A 23,824-nucleotide genomic window follows, 5' to 3' on the forward strand; every position below is an offset into this window, starting at 1 on the left:
CAAGTTTGTAGACTTACCGGCGGAGCCGATTCAGTGGCATTTTCCAACGCTCTTTCTCAACCTATTCTTAACTCTGTTTTGGGACGGTGGAATCTGAAGCGACTAAGCTTCTCCTGATCCAACTCAAATCTGACTGCAGTGATATTGTGTTCAGAGCAGAGGCTACTGAACATATTCTGATCTTTCCAACAAAAAAAGGGACAAAATAAAACAAGGTCTAAAACAATGAGAGATGCATTAAAAGCTGCACCCAAAACAATGCACAAGAAACTATTGACAATTGTTTTTAAAATAAAACACTGCAAAAATCTAATCTGTACAAATCTATCCAATCTGCTTTTCTGCACAAGGCAAGGTATCAGCTATCTAACTAACTATCTGCAAAAGATACGTGTGAAGTCAAGGCACAGCTGCTCTCTGGGAGTTGTCTGCAGGGTGGGCGGAAAAATCTAACAATGCTCCAGGACAGCGGAAATGACTATTTAACTGTGTTTTAGTCTGATGCAACAAGCAGGCAAGAATATGGAAATGAGATCCTACTGTTTTTCTTTTCTATTAACATAAAGGGAGGGGTTTTCCCGGGATTCCTCAAGCCAATCAGGATGCCCCATCCCTCCATTCCACTGACTGACCAATAGGAGACAGAGGTGGTGAGGTCACCATGTTGTGGCGAAGAGAGAGGGAGAGACGGGGGAGCGGCTAAACGAGGGCGAGTGTGGGATTGCGAAGGAGAGCAGAGGATTGTGTAAGTGAATCTAAATGGGCAGAATAAATGAATAACTCTTTTGTAGTTAGGAGACAGAGAGAGTTGATTGTGAGTCAGTAAGTTCATTATGTGTTTGACACTGCCTACTGACAAGCTTTTCATACTTCCTCCACTGACAATACAGTAGTGCAGAAAGAGGACATCTTAAAATGGGAGATTTTAATATTAATTATGGAGACAAGTCTTGTAGGAAAACCCTCAAACGGATCACTAATACCTTTGACCTTACACAGCTAGTTGAAGGGCCAACCAGGGTGACTTGTTGCTCTAAAGCACAGATTGATTTGGTGTTCAGTAATAAACCAGAGAGAGTGACTAAATCATTCAATATGGTTACTGGGCTATCTGATCATAAGCTGACACTTATAGCCAGAAAGCTTTCTAAGAGCAGGTTTAACCTGTCTACTGTTAGAAAGCCTGATCAACTAAGAATACCTAAGAGTGAATTAAACTATTTTGAAAACGCAATTAAGGGAATTAACTGGAATGATCTCTTGTCCTATACAGACGTGGAAGCTGATTGTCAGGTTTTTCTATCCACAATCCAGACTACAATAAATGGTTTCCTAAAGAAAATCAAATCCAAACCTGGCCAAAAGAGCACTCTCCCTTGGCTAAATGGAGAAATCTGGAAATTGATGAAAGAACGAGATTATGCTCTAAAAATAGTCCGAAGATCCAAATTAGAGCATGACAGACGTAGGTTTACCATGTTGAGAAATAAGGTGATGAAAGAAATCAGACAGGCCAAGCCAAACTTTTTTATTAACATAATTGGTGAAGCGAAGGGAAATTCTAAATTGATCTGGGAGAATCTAAAAAAGTTAACAGGGAAAGACCATAGCAACACTGCAAAAAGACTAGAAATCATGGTGAATAACAATCTAACACAGGATGCAGTCGAAATAGCAATAGCCTTCAATTCCTACTTTATTGACTCTGTCAGGGTACTGACACAGAACCCCTCCACTGGTTTCTTGGGCTCAGTGTTAGTAAATGACACTCAACCGGTCTTCATCATAAGGGAGGTTTCTGAGTCAAAGGTGAGCAAGGTGATTAGCTCACTAAAAAACTCTAAAGCCAAAGATGTGTTTGGGCTGGACTCTACCTTTCTTAAAAACTACAAAGAGTCACTCATTGGCCCCATTACTAAGGTCACCAACACATCTATTGGTCTCGGGGTGTTTCCAAGGGTATGGAAGTCGGCCATAATATCGTCCATCTTTAAATCAGGCGACCCTGCTGACGTGAGTAACTACAGGCCCATTAGTATACTACCTCTGGTGTCAAAGGTTGTTGGAAAGTGTGTAGCAGAACAACTAATTGCGCACCTCAACAACAGCCCCTTCACATTACACTCCATGCAGTTTGGCTTCAGAGCTAAACACTCCACAGAAACGGCCAACTGCTTTCTTCTGGAAAATGTGAAGTCCAAGATGGACAAAGGGGGCGTTGCTGGGGCTGTGTTTCTGGACCTAAGGAAGGCTTTTGATACTGTTAACCATGAGATTCTCATTTCAAAATTGTCCAAGTTCAACTTTTCCCCCGATGCCTTGAGATGGATGAAATCATACCTTGAAGGCAGAACTCAGTGTGTCAGAGTGAGCAATGAGCTGTCGCCCACTTTTAGCTATGATGTGGGCGTGCCCGAAGGGTCAATACTGGGGCCCCTCCTGTTCAGCCTGTACATTAATTATCTGCCTTCTGTCTGTACTGGGTCTGAAGTTCAAACGTATGCAGATGATACAGTGATATATGTGCATGCAAAGAGCAAACAACAAGCTGCACAAGAACTCACTACTGTAATGGTCCAGGTTACAAAGTGGCTCAGTGACTCGTGTTTGCATCTCAATGTGAAAAAAACTGTTTGCATGTTCTTCACAAAGAGGGCAACAGATGCTACTGAGCCAGATGTCTATGTGTCAGGGGAGAAGCTCCAGGTGGTATCTGATTTTAAGTACCTTGGCATCATACTTGATTCCAATCTCTCTTTTAAAAAGCATGTGAAAAAGGTAATTCAAATAACCAAATTCATCCGAGCTAATTTTCGATTTATACGAAATTGTTTGACTACAGAGGTAGCAAAACTGTACTTCAAATCTATCATACTCCCCCACTTAACATACTGCTTGACTAGTTGGGCCCAAGCTTGCTGTACAACATTAAAACCTATTCAGTCCGTCTACAAACAGGCTCTCAAAGTGCTTGATAGGAAGCCCAATAGCCATCATCACTGTTACATCCTCAGAAAGCATGAGCTCCTGAGTTGGGAAAATCTTGTGCAATACACCAACGCATGTCTTCTATTCAAGATCCTAAATGGCCTGGCTCCCCCTCCACTCAGTATTTTTGTTAAACAGGAAAAGCACATTTAGTCAATCTGCTTTCTCTGTGAGAGATTCCCATGTCTGGAGTACACTGCCATCAGACACACATAACTGCACCACATATCACACCTTCACAAAATGCATGAAGACATGGCTAAAGGTCAATCAGATTTGTGAACATAATCCCTAGCTGTGTATTGCCGCTTTCCATGTTGTCTGTTGTCTGTAGCTTGTGAGGTGTGGAAACACTTTGTTGCTTTTATGAATTTTGTCTTGCTGCTTTTTGTTCCATGTTGCTCTGTCTGTATGCTACATCTTGCTTGTCCTATGTTGCTCTGTCTGTATGCTACGTCTTGCTTGTTCTATGTTGCTCTGTCTGTATGCTACGTCTTGCTTGTTCTATGTTGCTCTGTCTGTATGCTACGTCTTGCTTGTTCTATGTTGCTCTGTCTGTATGCTACGTCTTGCTTGTTCTATGTTGCTCTGTCTGTATGCTACGTCTTGCTTGTTCTATGTTGCTCTGTCTGTATGCTACGTCTTGCTTGTCCTATGTTGCTCTGTATGTATGCTATGTTTTGCTTGTCCTATGTTGCTCTGCGTGTGCTCACTGCTCAATGATTGTCTATATTGTAATTGTTTTTAATAACCTGCCCAGGGACTGCGGTTGAAAATTAGCCGGCTGGCTAAAACCGGCACTTTTACTGAAACGTTGATTAATGTGCACTGTCCCTGTAAAAATAAAAAAAATAAAAAATAAACTAGTATCCAGAGAAAAGGTACTTATGCAATGGGCATATCCCCTTTCCCTTTGTTGGTCTCTCTCTTATAGTCACTCTTTCATCCTCTCTCTTTTAAAGAGCTTGTCTCCTGCTCTCCTCCTCACTCGTTCCAGTGTTAATTCATTGTGTCTGGCCACTGGGTCTGAGGTAGATGAACGGACAATACTGCACTGCCCCTACTCTCCCTCCCTCCCCCTCTTCATCCTCCCCCTCCCTCCGGTTGGCCACATGCCAGGGGACAGCCTTCCTGCCAACGTGGCACTGCTGAGTCTATCCTTCTCCCTCTGCTTCCTCTCCTCCTTCTCCCTTTCACCCTCTCTGTTCCAATCACTGTTGTCCCTCTTTCTTTTCTCCCCAAATCACTCTCTCTCCTCCATATCTTTAATCATCCATCTATCCCCCTAGTGGTTCCTGTGTGTTGAACTGGTTGTGTCAATGTGTGTATTTCTGCACCATATTCTAGAAATGTCCGCTGCGGGACTGGAACTGTGATGTCTAGAGGCCCGTGATGTCATGATGATACTACACAGCCATTTACTTGAATTCAAATGAAACTTGCCCCCAAACGAAGCCATGGGAGGTTTAACTTAGTTAATTAGACTGTACCTTTATCTATAAAGTTAAATAAAAGCTATACGTTATGTAGTACTGCATTATGACAGTCAATAATCCCCCCCAGCCGTCTACTCACTGGATCTCAGACATTTTGTCCAGCAGGGTCTCTGCCACGGCCTTCTCCTTCATCTCCATGGGGATACGATCAGTGGGGTAGTGAGACTCCACCTCCAGCAGCTCTGCCGCGTTAGGGGTCATACCCATCATCCTCTTCTGCCTGAGAGGGAGGCACAACAGGAAGTATCCCTTTAAGTATTTACATCTCACACTGTATAACTGTCATCAGTCTGACATTGTCGCTGAGGGCTACTTGGTACACACGTATGTATGGGGATCAACAAGAGAGTTTGTGTTTAGGGCAGAAACTATTTTAACCCAATGTTATCACTGATGAGTCAATAGGTGCTGTTTCACTGGTTCCATAGATATGGCTGATTTTGACGAGGTCACTGCTGGTTCTATGGATGTGGGTGTGTCACCTAAAGTCTTCCAGCTGTCGCAGCACCTCTGGGGCCTGAGCCAACTGGACATCCTGGACAAACTTCCTCTGCTGCTCCTCACTGAGCAGGTCTGGTCTGGTACGGTCTGAGACAGAGAGATTACATAAACACCATGCTTTATCCAGATAATGCTGAGTAGACCAGTGGTGGATTAGCAGTGTGACGGCTACATTATCTACAATGATAAGAGAACGATCGTAGGAGGGCTTACCCAACTCAAACGATACATTGTGAGGTATTTGCACTCTGAGAATCTGTGTGGGTTGAAGAAGAGGAGAGAACATTTTAAATTTGACAATGATAATATGCATCACACTGACTTCTACAACAACATTTGTATGTTCTCCTCTGTTCCTCTGGTGATGTAGAGGTTAATCCAGGACCTGCAGTGCCTAGCTCCACTCCTACTCCCCAGATGCTCTCATTTGTTGACTTCTGTAACCATAAAAGCCTTGGTTTCATGCATGTTAACATTGGAAGCCTACTCCCTAAGTTTGCTTTACTCACTGCTTTAGCACATTCTGCCAAACCGGATGTCTTAGCCGTGTCTGAATCCTGGCTTAGGAAAACCACCAAAAACCCAGAAATTTCCATCCCTAACTATAACATTGTCCGCCAAGATAGAACTGCCAAAGGTGGCGTTGTTGCAATCTACTGCAGAGATAGCCTGCAGAGTTCTGTCTTACTATCCAGGTCTGTACCAAAACAATTCAAGCTTCTAATTCTAAAAATTCACCTTTCCAGAAACAAGTCTCTCACCTTTGTCGCTTGTTATAGACCACCTTCTGCTTCCAGCTGTGCCCTGGACACCATATGTGAATTGATTGCCCCCCATCTATCTTCTGAGCTCGTGCTGTTAGGTGACCTAAACTGGGACATGCTTAACACCCCGGCAATCCGTCTTTGAAAGCCAAGTTAACAAACAGATTACCGACCATTTCGAATCTCACCGTACCTTCTCCGCTATGCAATCTGGTTTCAGAGCAGGTCATGGGTGCACCTCAGCCACACTCAAGGTCCTAAATGATATCATAGCCGCTATCGATAATAGACATTACTGTCCAGCTGTATTCATCGACCTGGCTAAGGCTTTTGACTGTCAATCACAACATTCTTATTGGTTGACTCAACAGCCTTGGTTTCTCAAATGATTGCCTCGGTAGACTCACCAACTACTTCTCCGATAGAGTTCAGTATGTCAAATCGGGGGGGCCTGTTGTCCGGACCTCTGGCAGTCTCTATGGGGGTGCCACAGTGTTCCATTCTCGGGCCGACTCTTTTATCTGTATACATCAATGTCGCTCTCGCTGCTGGTGATTCTTTGATTCACCTCTACGCAGACGACACCATTCTGTATCCCTCTAGCCCTTCGTTGGACACTGTGTTAACTAACCTCTGGATGAGCTTCAATGCCATACAACTCTCCTTCTGTGGCCTCCAACTGCTCTTAAATGCAAGTAAAACTAAATGCATGCTCTTCAACCGGTCGCTGCCCACACCTGCCCACCCGTCCAGCATCACTACTCAGGATGGTTCTGACTTAGAATATGTGGACAACTACAAATACCTAGGTATCTGGTTAGACTGTAAACTCTCCTTCCAGACTCACATTAAACATCTCCAATCCAAAATAAAATCTAGAATCGGCTTCCTATTTCGCAACAAAGCATCCTTCACTCATGCTTTCAAACATACCCTCGTAAAACTGACCATCCTACCGATCCTCGACTTCGGCGATGTCATTTACAAAATAGGCTCCAACACTCTATTCAACAAATTGTATGCAGTCTATCACAGTGCCATCCGTTTTTTTACGAAAGCCACATATACTACCCACCACTGCGACCTGTATGATCTCGTTGGCTAGCCCTCGCTTCATACTCGTCGCCAAACCCACTGGCTCCAGGTCATCTACAAGTCTCTGCTAGGTAAAGCCCCACCTTATCTCAGCTCACTGGTCACCATAGCAGCACCCACCCGTAGCACGCGCTCCAGCAGGTATATCTCTCTGGTCACCCCCCAAAAACTGCCAATGACTGGAACGAACTGCAAAAATCTCTGAAGCTGGAGACTCTTACCTCCCTCGCTAGCTTAAAGCACCAGCTGTCAGAGCAGCTCACAGATCACTGCACCTGTACATAGCTCATCTGTAAATAGCCCATCCAATCTTCCTCATCCCCATATTGTATTTATCTTGCTCCTTTGCACCCCAATATCTCAACTTGCACATTCATCTTCTGCACATCCTATCATTCCAGTGTTTAACTGCTATATTGTAATTACTTTGCCACCATAGTCTATTTATTACCTTACCTCTCTTATCCTACCTCATTTGCCCATGCTGTATATAGATTTTTCTACTGTATTATTGATTGTATGTTTGTTTACTCCATGTGTAACTCTGTGTTGTTGTATGTGTCGAACTGCTTTGCTTTATTTTGGCCAGGTCGCAGTTTTAAATGAGAACTTGTTCTCAACTAGCCTACCTGGTTAAATAAAGGTGAAATAAATAAAATAAATAAAGTATAGCAATCTCAAACAATGCAGTACACCACAGTCACCACCAGATGTCACTTGAATACCAATAAAACAAAATGCAGGCAAGAGGAAAATTTGAAAACAAAAGTACAATTTCTACTCCATGAGTCTCTCTCTACCTCTGAATGTTCCAATGAACTTTCACTAAACGTATCCTTTTAGAATAGAGAGGGAGTGTAAAACAGAAATAGAGCAATAGAAAAAGCTATTTTTCCCAAAGGTCATTCCCACGACCTGAACAGGAAGTAGTTTGTCAGCGTGAGAAAGTGTGACACACTGAGTAGAGGGAGACACACACACACACACACACACACACACACGGCGAGAGGAAGAGAGGTACAGAGGGTACAGCTGGACAAACGGCCAGTACCAAGAAACCAGAGGAAGTACGGTACAGAATAGGTACTAAGTACGGTACAGAACAGTGACGTGCCATTCTGGCTCTGGGCTCTACAGTGGCTTCTTAGCTCCCTGTATTTCTTGCACTTACAGCGCTCTTGTCCAGGAAGCTGTTGTAGAACTCCACAAACTGCTTCTTGGTCTCTTTGGTACTGAGGTTCTTGAAGAGGTCAGCATGGAGGTAACACAACTGGGAGGGAGAGAGAACAAGAAAGATAAAAATTAGGAAGGGAGCTAAAAGATGTAAGTACCACACACACAAACCATTTTCTATAACACTATTAGGTCATTTGCGCGGCCGTATGCAGACTTTCTAAAGCACATTGTGACAATGTGGAGGACAGATAGTCGGGTGTCTATTAAAATACAGGTGCATCGCTAGCTTCAGGGACAGGGGTGAGGAGAGGGAGGCTGTCTGGGCTGTGGAGGGGTAACAGTACCTGGGTGGATCACGGTGTCTGCATGCAGAATAAAAGGGAGAAACAGGCATGCTTAATATCACTGGAGATACACAGAAACAGGGGTACACATGGAGCAGACAGACACTCATCACACACTAACATGGACATAAACACCGACACCAGACAATACATCACCATACACACACACACACACACACACACACACACACAGTAGTTCTCACCAGGGAGGAGCAGTCGAACTGCAGGATGACGTGCTGAAGGAAGACCAGCAGGTGGGTTGGCCGGCTCTTCACTAGCTCTATACTGGTGAAGTGACTGCTGTGGTCATCCACCGTCTGGGATGGACAGAGAGAGGGGGGGGGGGGGGGGGAATTAGAAACAGTAGATATATTGAGGGAGAGGTGAGGAATAGAGGAGGGAAGAAGGAGACAGTACAGAGTGAAGGACAGATTAGATAGAGGACATTGGTGGACAGGGAATGATGGGTAGAGAATGGAGTATGTGAGAGGGACAGATTAGATAGACAGGGAATGAGGAGAAGGGTAGAGAATGGAGTATGTGAGAGGGACAGATAGACAGGGAATGAGGAGGAGAAGGGTAGAGAATGGAGTATGTGAGAGGGACAGATAGACAGGGAATGAGGAGGAGAAGGGTAGAGAATGGAGTATGTGAGAGGGACAGATAGACAGGGAATGAGGAGGAGAAGGGTAGAGAATGGAGTATGTGAGAGGGACAGAGAGACAGGGAATGTGGAGGAGAAGGGTAGAGAATGGAGTATGTGAGAGGGACAGAGGGACAGAGAGAAAGGTCAGAACAGATATGATCATTCAGTCTATATTTCACTACAGTTCATTGTCATCAGCTAGTTACTCACGGGGTCCAGATCATTCTCAAAGTCCTCATCCTCGGCCCCGATGATGCTCATGGCTGGGTTAGACCACTGAGCCCCAAACGCTCCCCCCTACAGACAGAGACACAGTTAGAGCACTGAGCCCCAAACGCTCCCCCCTACAGACAGAGACACAGTTAGACCACTGAGCCCCAAACGCTCCCCCCTACAGACAGAGACACAGTTAGACCACTGAGCCCCAAACGCTCCCCCCTAGAAACAATATGATTGAGTAAATAAACCGAAAATTAACGGACACCGTCCATACCAATCACTTATCGCCGGCAGCTTTCTGATATGGTTCATCACAATCAGTAGCCTATACTAGAGACATGTGGAGTTTGAAATTAAATCAGTGTGTTAATATGGGTGATTGTTAATGGGACAGTTGATGGCTACAACCATCAAACTAGTAGAACTAGTTTTAAAGGATTTTTTAAACTGTGGTGCACATTAATATTATATAGGCTATCCCAGGGTTAGGCAACCCTGGTCCTGTTTTAGTTTAACTGACCTGGTAGACCAGGTGTGTTGATGTTAGACAATCACTGAACTGATCAACGAGCTCAGGTGTGGTGCCTAGTTGGGACAAAATCCTGCAAGACCTGCAGCACTCCAGGAACAGGGTTGCCGACCCCTAGCCTATAGGACCCCATAATCATACTACTAAAGCCTTGTTCACACTGCAGGCCTTAATGCTCAAATCCATTTTACAATACTGACTGTCCAAACAGCAAGTCACAAGCAACCAAATCAGATGTGTGTTCAGACAGCAGTCATTAGCTGACATGGCCAAGCTATTTGTCATAGTAACCACTGGTGTGTGGCAGTGGTGTAGCAAAGATATTTATAACTAAACCAAGATAGACCACAGCCTGTCGTTTCAAATAGAAACAAATGAGTCACAGTGGGCAGAACAAGCAAGGAGGTGGGCAGAGCCAAGCACAAGCTAGCAAGATCCTATTGGCTTGTTCTAGCATACATTTGCATATTTCCGTTACAGAACGCCTACTCTGAAGTGTGTGTGTGCAATAACTCAATTCACCTTTTCACTTCTTCTAAACAATGCCATTTTTTGGAAACTTTAGCAAAGGGTAAAGTCTAGAAAACTTTGTCCACTCTGTTTGCAAGAGATTACAGTTTTGGGAACAGAAAACTCTATTGAGATCAAAGGTTTAATCAATGAGAAAATGTGCAGAATGTCAGCCTAAATCCATCTCATTCCACCTTCTCCACTGCCGGCCACTGGGCTTCCTCTCACTGCCATATTTGGTAGTGAGTGGGAACGCCAAGTGGATGATTCACATTTATACATCTGCTGAAATATCTGTCTCATTGTTCTATCTGTGGGTGTACTCTGATTGGTGGTGGTGCTCGTGGTTCCTATCACTCAGAAGTTATGTAGCAAGTCAAGGTGACAACAATGCCTGCCATGGACATTTCCCAGTTGCTTTGAGTGTTCAAAATCATAGTGTAAGAACACTTAAGCCCTCAAAGGATAAGACGGTCCAGCTTTCAAAACAAGTCCTTTTTGGCAGTCAACTAACTAGCTAGTTAGCTGTTAGCTTTCTATTACATTCTTTAATTTATTTGTAAACAATTAACAAGCTAGTTAGTTACCACATGTTCTTTGTCAAACTGTCAAGATATGCCAAATAACAGTCTAAAAACCACTTGAGGGTAAATGAATCAGATTTGACTGTTCAGACACAAGACCCATAGCACCTACGAAGCTGGTTTGAAATGTGGCTTGAAATTGGCTGTTGGCTGTTGAAATTGCAGGAAAAATAACAGATTTGATTCAGATATGCCAAGGTCCAAAGCAAGGAGTTGGGGGGAGTCTACTGCGATTAGAGTGTTCGGATAGAGTATTTGGTAATTAAAAAAAAATATATATACTGGGGGGGGGGGGGGGGGGGGCACCTATCCTGTGTATGTGACAATTAAACCAATTTTATTTACACATACCCGCTGGTTAGGGAGGGGGGGGGGGGGGGGTAAACTCTGGTTAGGGAGAGGGGGGGGGGGGTAAACTCTGGTTAGGGAGAGGGGGGGGTAAACTCTGGTTAGGGAGGGGGGGGGGATAAACTCTGGTTAGGGAGGGGGGGGGGGGGTAAACTCTGGTTAGGGAGGGGAGGGGGGGTAAACTCTGGTTAGGGAGGGGAGGGGGTAAACTCTGGTTAGGGAGGGGGGGGGTAAACTCTGGTTAGGGAGGGGGGGGGTAAACTCTGGTTAGGGAGGGGGGGGGGGTAAACTCTGGTTAGGGGGGGGGGGGTAAACTCTGGTTAGGGAGGGGGGGGGGTAAACTCTGGTTAGGGAGGGGGGGGGGGTAAACTCTGGTTAGGGAGGGGGGGGGGGTAAACTCTGGTTAGGGAGGGGGGGGGGTAAACTCTGGTTAGGGAGGGGGGGTGTAAACTCTGGTTAGGGAGGGGGGGGGTAAACTCTGGTTAGGGAGGGGGGGGGGGTAAACTCTGGTTAGGGAGGGGGGGTTAAACTCTGGTTAGGGAGGGGGGGGTAAACTCTGGTTAGGGAGGGGGGGGGTAAACTCTGGTTAGGGGGGGGGGGGGTAAACTCTGGTTAGGGAGGGGGGGGGTAAACTCTGGTTAGGGAGGGGGGGGGTAAACTCTGGTTAGGGAGGGGGGGGGGTAAACTCTGGTTAGGGAGGGGAGGGGGGGTAAACTCTGGTTAGGGAGGGGGGGGGTAAACTCTGGTTAGGGAGGGGGGGGGTAAACTCTGGTTAGGGAGGGGGGGGGTAAACTCTGGTTAGGGAGGGGGGGGGTAAACTCTGGTTAGGGAGGGGGGGGGGTAAACTCTGGTTAGGGAGGGGGGGGGGTAAACTCTGGTTAGGGAGGGGGGGGGTAAACTCTGGTTAGGGAGGGGGGGGGGTAAACTCTGGTTAGGGAGGGGGGGGGTAAACTCTGGTTAGGGAGGGGGGGGGTAAACTCTGGTTAGGGAGGGGGGGGGTAAACTCTGGTTAGGGAGGGGGGGGGTAAACTCTGGTTAGGGAGGGGGGGGGTAAACTCTGGTTAGGGAGGGGGGGGGGTAAACTCTGGTTAGGGAGGGGGGGGTAAACTCTGGTTAGGGAGGGGGGGGGTAAACTCTGGTTAGGGAGGGGGGGGTAAACTCTGGTTAGGGAGGGGGGGGGTAAACTCTGGTTAGGGAGGGGGGGGGGTAAACTCTGGTTAGGGAGGGGGGGGGGGTAAACTCTGGTTAGGGAGGGAGGGGGGGTAAACTCTGGTTAGGGAGGGAGGGGGGGTAAACTCTGGTTAGGGAGGGGGGGTAAACTCTGGTTAGGGAGGGGGGGTAAACTCTGGTTAGGGAGGGGGGGTAAACTCTGGTTAGGGAGGGGGGGTAAACTCTGGTTAGGGAGGGGGGGGTAAACTCTGGTTAGGGAGGGGGGGTAAACTCTGGTTAGGGAGGGGGGGTAAACTCTGGTTAGGGAGGGGGGGGTAAACTCTGGTTAGGGAGGGGGGGGTAAACTCTGGTTTGGGAGGGGGGTAAACTCTGGTTAGGGAGGGGGGTAAACTCTGGTTAGGGAGGGGGGTAAACTCTGGTTAGGGAGGGGGTAAACTCTGGTTAGGGAGGGGGTAAACTCTGGTTAGGGAGGGGGTAAACTCTGGTTAGGGAGGGGGTAAACTCTGGTTAGGGAGGGGGTAAACTCTGGTTAGGGAGGGGGTAAACTCTGGTTAGGGAGGGGGTAAACTCTGGTTAGGGAGGGGGTAAACTCTGGTTAGGGAGGGGGTAAACTCTGGTTAGGGAGGGGGTAAACTCTGGTTAGGGAGGGGGTAAACTCTGGTTAGGGAGGGGGTAAACTCTGGTTAGGGAGGGGGTAAACTCTGGTTAGGGAGGGGGTAAACTCTGGTTAGGGCCTTTGCTTGCTTATCACGACAGGGCATTACTGATGCAATTGACTGCAAGAAAATAAACAGGCCAATTTGAATTCTCCAATCAATTTTTGGAGAATGGCTAAATATCTAGTGCCATTAAAATCCCGGAGTGTTAGACTAATTAAGTAGAATCAAGGTGCTTTCTGCAAATCACAAATTCCTCTTCCTCCAGGCTCCTCTGAAACATTTAGATTTGGGATCGTAGCTTGGAGGGAGTTAGAGGGGTAAATATTTTAACCCAAGGGAAACAGTTGGACATGCCTTGCCAAAACCCAGTTTACAGCTGAGCATTCAACAAAGTTTAACTAAGCCTGAGCCAATAATGCCCTGAGGGAGAACTCATGACAGTCAGTGACGGCTAGGCCTGTCCAGGAACAACCCCAACCCCATCTCTTGGACTCTACCCTTAGACCCTAGGTTACACCTTCAGCTGTAGACTGTAGGAATGGAATACGCTACACCCACAATAACATCTTATAAATATGTGTATGTGACCATTAAATCTGATTTGAATTGATGTAGTCTAAGAAATCTGGCAGAAGCTCAGAACCTAAGCCCATTTCGAAAGTAGAGCCAGATTACATTTTGCTTACACATACCCAACACAACTTCAGATCTCCAAACACAGAATGGGTAGGGGCTAGGAATTGTTTGTAGACCAGAACCTCTGCAGAGTCCCGCTCTTCCCCAGCAGTAGTGAGTTAGGAGTCGTGAGTTAGGGGCAAGTCCATGGTAAGGGAATTAAACAGAGCTCTCAGATTTTTCACTTTAAAATGTATACCAAACAAAAAACTATTGATTTCAAAGTTTAACAAACTGTACAACTCAATGCACAAGAACTGCTTTTAACAGTTTCCACATAAAATTGTGCAAAAACACATTTACAGGAAGAACTGTGCAGATACAAAGTTTGGTAAAATAATACAACTGAGGGAGATTTTACTGTAATTATGTTACCGATCTTTGTATCTGCACAGTTTTCCCCAGGAAGCATAAATGTTTTTGTTTTTTATTGTGTCAATTGTTCAAAGTAGTCCTTGTGCATAGAGTTGTACGGTTTGTTAAACTTTGAAATCAATTGTTTTTGTTTGGCATACATTTTTAAGTGAAGAATTAGAGTCTCAGCATAATTCCAGTTACCGTGCAATAGCCCTTAAATCCCAGGAGTGGACCCCCGCCCTGCATTCATCCTCCAGGCCATAGTAAGTCAGGCTCCTAGAAGCCACCGGGGAACACCCTGACAGTCACAGCAGCACCCTCGTCCAGCCCTGAGTCAAATCACTACTGATCTTATAAAGGCCTGTGTGTGAATGAGGATGTGAGCGGGTGGGTGTGGGCCTGTGAAAGTGTAAAAACAAATTGTAGAAAGAGTACAGTGTATAAAGAGTGCAGCGTATCTAGATGACGTGAGGCACGACAGTAGCAAACGTGTGTTGGGTTTGAGAGTGAGGTTAGGTAAGTGACAGAGACTAAAATAGCACATTGTCTTGTAAGGAGAAATGGTGTTGCTGGTATGAGTTCAAAAGAGGTTTTAGAGGTCAAGAAGGAGAGAGATGGAAAAATGAATTTGGAGGAGAGAACATGTGGTCATTCACGGTCATGTGTAGAGGTAAGTCAATCAAATGTATTTATAAAACCCTTCTTACATCAGCTGAAGTCACAAACTGCTGTACAGAAACCCAGCCTAAAACCCCAACCCCCGTGCAATGCAGGTGTAGAAGCACGGTGGCTAGGAAAAACTCCATAGGAAGAAAGAAAACCTAGAGAGGAAGCAGGCTATGAGGGGTGGCCAGTCCAGTAAGTAAACCAGGGAATGGAGTGGAATGCACAAATGTGCACAAACACACGCACAGAGTAGGGTGAAATAATCCCACACACCTTCCCCTCAGCACCACACATAACAACCATCACTGTTAGTAGCCTGAATCAACAAATGCCCTGGCTGCACAGAGTAATCTTGTTCACCACACACTTCTGCCCAATGCTATGAGCAATTAGCCTGGGGACGAGGGGGCATGTAAAGTAACACCGCTGCAGCAGCCCATCATTTACCCAACCGTGCAGTTACATCACCATGGCTACCACAGAGGCTGAACGTACCTGGTGCCTAGTGGAACTATGAAATGCTGTCACAAAGTAGTATCCCCACTACAGTGCAAACATGGGGAGTCTGCTGTTACAGACAGTGTTGGGGTACTATAGCTTAAATCTGAGAGGGTCCCTTCTACTCTCCTCTCCTGACATACTGAACATTCCACAGCATGGCACCAGACTACACCAGTCTCTTCCCCTTCCCTTCTCGTCGAGACACATGAAAAGGGCTGGATGGGCTGTTCTGACAGTGAGGAAAGGGTGAGAATCTATTACAGACTATTGGGACGTGACTTGGTGAGGAAAGGAGACAAGGAGAGGAAGTTGATTCAGGCCATTTTTGGGATGTGGCCCAGAAGAGTAGGAGAGCCCTGGAGCTCCTGAGGAGGCAGCTGTGCTACTCCTTCCACGCTCCCCTCCACCTCCTCTCTCTCCATTCTTCCCTCTCGTCACATTCCAACAATAACTCAGCATGTTATTATAACTCAATAGGTGTCAGCTGGCATCAGTCTATTGATAGCTATCAGGTGCAGGTGCCTCTGTACGTGTGTATTATAAAGCACCTGTTGCAACTCCTATCTCACTTGAAACACATTCATATTATATGGTTATTCAACATGTTTTGTTTTACAGCATTTCTTAGTTCCACCAGGCAGGTCAGTGTGAGAGAGTTGTATTAATTACCACTGAGTCACTGTTACACCAGCTCTAGCACCAAGACCCCAATCCCCATTGTGTAACCGTTTGAGCAAACAAACACCCACCGTGTCACCATTTACACAACCAACAAGAACGCAGGACACTGAGGGGCCAAATGATGACCTCACCCCACTGTGAGCTTCTTCACTGACCATACCACAGTGGGAGGGGCTGATACCTGTCAATCAAGCTTCTTCAATGACAGTCCCATTACAGTGACTGTCAGTCAGAGCAGTTTATGTCAGCCAGTCAGAATCAGAATAGGAAGGATCATAGAAATTCTAGTTGTATGGTGCCTGCCAATACCCAGTAAGACTAGAGCATCACAGATCACAATCTAGTTGTATGGTGCCTGCCAATACCCAGTAAGACTAGAGCATCACAGATCACAATCTAGTTGTATGGTGCCTGCCAATACCCAGTAAGACTAGAGCATCACAGATCACAATCTAGTTGTATGGTGCCTGCCAATACCCAGTAAGACTAGAGCATCACAGATCACAATCTAGTTGTATGGTGCCTGCCAATAGCCAGTAAGACTCGAGCATCACAGATCACAATCTAGTTGTATGGTGTCTGCCAATACCCAGTAAGACTAGAGCATCACAGATCACAATCTAGTTGTATGGTGCCTGCCAATAGCCAGTAAGACTAGAGCATCACAGACCGCTGGAGTTATAATAATGTCAACAGAGCCAACTGGCACAACACTTTAGAGGGATGAAGCCTTAGACAGACCCTTATGCAGTGGTGGAAAAAGTACTCAATTGTCAAACATGAGTAAAATTAAAGATACCTTAACAGAAAATGACAAGTCAGTCACCCAGTAAAATACTACTTGATTAAAAGTCTACAAGTATTTGGTTTAAAATATACTTAAGTATCAAAAGTAAAAATCATTTCAAATTCCTTCTATTCATTTAAAAAAAAAAAATGTTTTATTGACAGATAGCCAGGGGCATGCTCCAACACTCAGACATAATTTACAAACAAAGCATGTGTCCAGTCCCCCTGTGCACCCCCCTATCAACGGGAAAGTAGTGTAGAAGGTAGAAAGTTCCTCGGCGTACACATCACGGACAAACTGAAATGGTCCACCCACACAGACAGCGTGGTGAAGAAGGCGCGATAGCGCCTCTTCAACCTCAGGAGGCTGAAGAAATGTGGCTTGTCACCTAAAACCGTCACAAACTTTTACAGATGCACAATTGAGAGCATCCTGTCAGGCTGCATCACCGCCTGGTATGGCAACTGCTCCGCCCTCAACTGCAAGGCTCTCCAGAGGCTGGTGCGGTCTGCACAACATATCACCGGGGGCAAACTACCTGCCCTCCAGGACACCTACAGCAAGGCCAAAAAGATTATCAAGGACAACAACCACCCGAGCCACTGCCTGTTCACCCCGCTATCATCCAGAAGGCGAGGTCGGTACAGGTGCATCAAAGCTGGGACCGAGAGACTGAAAAACAGCTTCTAACTCAAGGCCATCAAACTGTTAAACAGCCATCACTAACACAGAGAGGCTGCTGCCTACATACAGACTCAAATCTCTGGACACTTAAAAAATGGAATACATGGATTTAATAAAAGGTATCACCAGTCACTTTAAATAATGCCACTTTTAAAAAAAAGTCTACATATCCTACATTACTCATCTCATATGTTAATACTGTATTCTATACCATCTACTGCATCTTGCCTATGCCGCACAGCCATTGCTCATCCATATATTTATATGTACATTTATTTATTCCATCCCTTTAGATTTGTGTGTATTAGGTAGTTGTGAAATTGTTAGATTACTTGTTAGATATTACTGCACTGTCGAAACTAGAAGCACAAGCATTTCGCTACACTCGCATTAACATCAGCTAATCATGCGTTTGTGACAAATCAAATTTGATTTGATCCGCCAGATCAGAGGCAGTACCAGGAAACAAGGATGTTCTCTTGATAAGTGTGTATTGGACCATTTTCCTGTCAAAACGTAGCGAGTACTTTTAGGTGTCAGGGAAAATGTATGGGAAAAGTACATTATTTTCTTCAGGAATGTGGTGAAGTAAAAGTTGCAAAAATCTAAATAGTAAAGTAAATACCTCCAAAAAACTACTTACGTAGTACTTTAAAGTATTTTTACTTAAGTACTTTACACCACTGCCCTTATGTGACTGGTGAGAGTCATATAATACTGTAAAAATAAAAGCAACAAAGAGAACGAGGGTTCTACAGTATATATCAATCATAGAAGCCAGTCTTTCATCCCATCTGAAAACATAGAGTAGGTGCATTTCTAAGTACCAAACATCCATTCATTGTGTCAGCTTAGGTCACCCTTCACCCCAAACACCTGGTCCTGCACAATAGCCTGTGTCTGGTCCCCTGTGCCACTATGACAGCATGGCCCTGAAATAGAGCAGAGCCCTAATGGAAGCTAGCTGTGTTTGTGCTCTTTTTATCTGGCCTTCTCATCAGGCAAGGCTTCATTACACTGAATGAGTCCGAGCTTCTCTGGGGTCCTAAGGCCCTGGCCTGGCTCCGAGGGGGTGTCCCCAGAGGCGCCTGAGTAGCAGGAGGCACACAGACAGGAAGTGGGTGTAATTTCCTCAGGAAGCGATCATAGCCATTTCCTGTTTGACCTGTCTGCAAGAGTCACGTCGAGAGATCGAAGACGAGAGATGAAGAAGAGGGGGGAGAGAGAGGAGGAATGGGGCACAAAAAAAGAGAAAGAAAGCTAGAAAGAAGGATGGATCATGGCAGAGGAGAACAAGGTCAGGGGTCCGATTAAGTGACACCCTTTTCTTTATTTGACCTGTGCTCATCACCTCTGTCACTCAGAAGAGGAAGTTGGCAAATATTACATTAACGAAACCAACCGAAGAAAGATGATTGAGAAACAGAGAAAGTCGAGGTCACGTGGGTAAAACTGAGATAAGGTCTGAGAAGCACAGTGAGACCCTAGTACTGCTCACTGCCATCATGTGTGTGGGGGGGGGGTATGCGTATCAAATCAAATGTTATTTGACACATGCTTCGCAAACAACAGGTGTAGACTAACAGTGAAATGCTTACTTACGGGCCCTTCCCAACAATGCAACGTCAACGATGGAAAGGCGACTCTGGGATGCTGGCCTTCTAGGAAGAGTTCCTCTGTCCAGTGTCTGTTTTCTTTTTCCCATCTTAATCTTTTATTTTTATTGGCAAATGTCTGAGATATGGCTTTTTCTTTGCAACTCTGCCTAGAAGGCCAGCACCCCGGAGTCGCCTCTTCACTGTTGACGTTGAGACTGGTGTTTTGTGGGTACTATTTAATGAAACTGCCAGTTGAGGACTTGTGAGGCGTCTGTTTCTCAAACTAGACACTAATGTACTTGTCCTCTTGCTCAGTTGGCACCAGGGCCTCCCACTCCTCTTTCTATTCTGGTTAGAGCCAGTTTGCGCTGTTCTGTGAAGGGATTAGCACACAGCGTTGTACGAGATCTTCAGTTTCTTGGCAATTTCTCGCATGGAATAGACTTCAATTCTCAGAACAAGAGTAGACAGGAGTTTCAGAAGAACGTTCTTTGTTTCTGGCCATTTTGAGCCTGTAATCGAACCCACAAATGCTGATGCTCCAGATACTCAACTAGTCTAAAGAAGAACAGTTTTCTTGCTTCTTTAATCAGAACAACAGTTTTCAGCTGTGCTGACATAATTGCAAAGGCATTTTCTAATGATCAATTAGCCTTTTAAAATGATAAACTTGGATTTCCTAACACAACGTGCCATTGGAACACAGGAGTGATGGTTGCCTCTGTACGAGGCCCATAATAAAAAAATGTAAAAGCAGTTTCGAGCTACAATAGTCATTTACAACATTAACAATGTCTACACTGTACTTCTGATCAATTAGATGTTATTTTAATTAACAAAAAAAAAAATATTTCAAAAACAAGGACATTTCTAAGTGACCCCAAACTTTTGAACGGTAGTGTATATTACTCAATATAAGGGTATATGTAAACAAATGTACTGATTAACCCTACAAATACTTACACGGCCAGGCACCTAAGATAGCTAGCTACTAGAACAGTTTACTGCCTGGCCTTGTAAGTATTTGTAGGGTTAATCAGTACATTTGTTTACATAGCAGAAAATAGTATTGGGTAAACAGAGATTGTCATTCACAATTCAACATACTATAGTAGCAGACTCTGGACCTAAATGGATGGACGTTCCAAAAGAGAGAGATATAAGACAGAAGAAAGAACCTAGAGAGGCAAAGGAGATGAGAATGAAAGAGCAAAAGGAGAGGGGGGAGAAGTGTCAGGAGGATGTGTGATAGAAACAGCTGTGCTGAAGGTGGTGTGAATATGCCCTCATACCCCATCCTCTCTACCAATCCCTCTGTCCGCTTCTCGCTCTCTTCCTTCCCTCCACGTACTCTGTTCTCCTCTCTCTCTCCACCTTCAACTCAATAATCTTGGTTGGCATTGCCACTCCAATACAACTAAGCCACACATGACCTGAACAGTAGAGCCAATTATGTCATTTAACAGCCATTATGCACTGGCTAACATAAGACTAGCAACTCAAAAAAGTCCTAACCCCTAGAACACCAGTGGTGTGTTAAATCCCCTGCATCTCTTTCTGTCCCGATTGCCTATTCATTAGAGCCAAAATATACTTCCATACCCAACAACTTCTTGGCATTACTTTCCCTACCCTCTTTTTTTCTCTCGCACTCTCCATGTAAGTGGTCACTCTTTCATGCTTTATGGAAACATTGGATAGACGAGGGCCAATCGACTGTCATGGAATGGGTTCGCAGTGAGCCTCCCGCCTATTTAACTGCTTCCAAATGTGTGTGTGTCTGGATAGTAGGGTAATTGCGCAGGCCAAACACAGAGGCCTTTGATTACCATTTGGGTCGTGGAGAAACATTCTCATTCATTCAGAAGGGATGTGTGTGTGTGTGTGTGTGTGTGTGTGTGTGTGTGTGTGTGTGTGTGTGTGTGTGTGTGTGTGTGTGCGTTGACAGGCCACGTTTTACCACCATGTCCAGCGGTGGCTGATGATGACTTGAGGACTGCAGCACATAAAGCAGCTATGTCCGGCCAGAGTGTTGGAAGAGCTTTCCCAGAATCCCAATCTGGGCTGGCTCTGAACATGGAGGTGGGCAATACCGCCGCCCAACAGACACGCCCCTCCATGACGTTACGGCCCACATAACTCACCAACCATACAACCCAGTCCTGCTGCATTCATATCCTCCATTTTAACTTAGCTCTATTACTGAGGAACCATAAAAAACATACTGCAGCTAGCATCATTATTGGACATTTCTATTACATTTCTCAGTGAAAATGGCCTAATAATTAATATCTTCAGATGTAGTCATACAGCTCTGTCTCCCCCTTTTCTAACCAGACTTTTAGAAAATAATGTGTATACAACTCATTCAGAGTTGTAAATGTTAAGATAGTGTCGTGTCCTAGGGCCCCCTCTCGGTGTTTACATTGGAAACCTCATCAGCCCTGCTGCACTGTCAACATGGATGGTCATTTGAGGCTGCTTGCTCTCGTGATGGTGGTGTGTGCGTCTAAACCTCCACTTATCCCACCCACCCCTATCCCGCTCTCTCCATCCATCCATCCATCCATCCCCAAGAGTAAACACGGTCCATGAAGCCCAGTCTAGTTTTTCCCAGCCTGACCCCGGGAATGAAAGAGCTCCTTCTCTCCTGTTCTCTACCAGTCTGACTCACATTCTGACTGAGGGGCAGAGCTGTTTCCATGTCACACCGGTCTGTCTGCCGGTCTGTCTGCCTGCATGTCTGTCTGTCTGTCTGCCTGTCTGTCTGCCTGTCAGCCAACACACAAGGTCTAACACAAAGACATAATACACACAGACAACTGTATACCACAAACACAGTCCAATTGTACATACTGTATGTGCACACACATCTTCTACTAAAAGACTCTTTCAGGGCTTGGGGATGTCACCACTTTGCACACATCTCCTTCACACATGTTCAGCTCCAGTCCCACCTCTACATAGTGTATCAGAGGATAGTGGGTTGGTCCTGGACTCTTCTGAACTACATGGCTGTGCTACAGGGCTGACACAGCACACTGACATACAGGAGAGAGAGATAAGCACTTCTACTCTACAAGCTGACAGTAAACCAGGGTTACCTGTGTTCACCTGAGAATACCCATGAGCTAGTCTAACTGAGAACCATCACCCACCCTGCTGTTACAATCTCCACTTATTACAAATACACAGCTCATTTAACTGTCGTCTGGAATGCACACTAGGCTAATTGCAAACGGACATACAGTATGCACACACTGATGAATACACAGGGTTCTTGGTTAGCGCGCGCGCGCACACGCACGCACGCACGCACGCACGCACGCACGCACGCGCGCGCGGCACACTTCACTTGATTAACATAAGAATCTGCACAGATTACTCTTCTCAACATGCCTTTATAGCTAAACTGAATAGCTGACATGTTTAGATGTTTATTTTGTAAGCCAGACAAGTAGGCCTATAGGGAATCGCTAGTAGTTTACCCTTTGTCCAGAAGGACAGCCCCCTGGCTGTTGCATTGTGGGTAGTAGGCTATATTCTACCATCTGCTGGTTGTCTGGTCGTAACCCTCTAGCCTAGTTACTGAGCTCAGTGTACCTCAGCTGTAACTACACTAGGCCTAATAAAGCACTGGGATTCCTCTATTAATGCCTTGAGAGAATAGGATTGTGTACCTGAGAGAATAGGATTGTGTACCTGAGAGAATAGGATTGTGTACCTGAGAGAATAGGATTGTGTACCTGAGAGAATAGGATTGTGTACCTGAGAGAATAGGATTGTGTACCTGAGAGAATAGGATTGTGTACCTGAGAGAATAGGATTGTGTACCTGAGAGAATAGGATTGTGTACCTGAGAGAATAGGATTGTGTACCTGAGAGAATAGGATTGTGTACCTGAGAGAATAGGATTGTGTACCTGAGAGAATAGGATTGTGTACCTGAGAGAATAGGATTGTGTACCTGAGAGAATAGGATTGTGTACCTGAGAGAATAGGATTGTGTACCTGAGAGAATAGGATTGTGTACCTGAGAGAATAGGATTGTGTACCTGAGAGAATAGGATTGTGTACCTGAGAGAATAGGATTGTGTACCTGAGAGAATAGGATTGTGTACCTGAGAGAATAGGATTGTGTACCTGAGAGAATAGGATTGTGTACCTGAGAGAATAGGATTGTGTACCTGAGAGAATAGGATTGTGTACCCGAGAGAATAGGATTGTGTAACCGAGAGAATAGGATTGTGTACCCGAGAGAATAGGATTGTGTACCCGAGAGAATAGGATTGTGTACCTGAGAGAGGGATTGGCGGAGGGTGGGGAGTGTGCATTCGTTAGGGCTGGGCAATATGACCTAAAAATAATTTACATTTTTTCTAACTTAAAGGGCGATTCACGATATATAGTTTCTCTAAATAGGCTTTGTTGTACAATTAAAGGTCAAATACTAGGGATGCACAATATATTGGAATCGGCCGATATCAGCTAAAAATGCCAACATCGGTATCGGCCCAATGTCTAGTTTAACGCTGATGTGCAAAACCGATGTCAAAGCTACCGTGCATACCTATATAACGTAGGTACATGAAGTAAGTACAAAAAAAGTATGAATGTATGTACTTGTAAGTCGCTCTGGATAAGAGCGTCTGCTAAATTACTTAAATGTAAATGTAAATGTAATGACGCCACGTAAAATGTTGCGCAACACAGCATTCCTAACCTAGCCCACAATGTCTGCTGTGTGGATCGAGCAATGAACAAGTCGAACAGTCATTTGAAAGAGTAAGAAAATTTCAGCGAGACAACTCAAAGGCAAAATCCATTAACGCCAAGATAATAGA

The 23,824-nt window shown here is 45.2% G+C and overlaps 1 protein-coding gene across 5 annotated transcripts in view; it reads right to left on the reverse strand.

The window, feature by feature from the left end:
* LOC129856967 (rho guanine nucleotide exchange factor 1-like) overlaps positions 1–23,824 on the reverse strand; it is a 44,883-nt gene that overhangs the window by 17,577 nt on the left and 3,482 nt on the right. For 4 of the 5 annotated variants that reach the window (XM_055924778.1, XM_055924776.1, XM_055924779.1 and 1 more), the window contains exons 2-7: positions 9,221–9,307; positions 8,568–8,681; positions 8,016–8,114; positions 5,199–5,241; positions 4,967–5,072; positions 4,564–4,704 (exon numbers count right to left, since the gene is read on the reverse strand). In XM_055924778.1, coding sequence (XP_055780753.1) covers positions 4,564–4,704; positions 4,967–5,072; positions 5,199–5,241; positions 8,016–8,114; positions 8,568–8,681; positions 9,221–9,271 — 554 coding nt within the window. In that variant the 5' untranslated portion in view covers positions 9,272–9,307. Of the gene's footprint in view, positions 1–17; positions 505–4,563; positions 4,705–4,966; positions 5,073–5,198; positions 5,242–8,015; positions 8,115–8,567; positions 8,682–9,220; positions 9,308–23,824 lie in introns of those variants that run through there. The other variant, XM_055924780.1, reaches the window with a different exon arrangement.

This window comes from Salvelinus fontinalis, chromosome 6, assembly GCF_029448725.1.
Source record: "Salvelinus fontinalis isolate EN_2023a chromosome 6, ASM2944872v1, whole genome shotgun sequence".
In the NCBI taxonomy this organism is placed as follows: Eukaryota; Metazoa; Chordata; class Actinopteri; order Salmoniformes; family Salmonidae; genus Salvelinus; species Salvelinus fontinalis.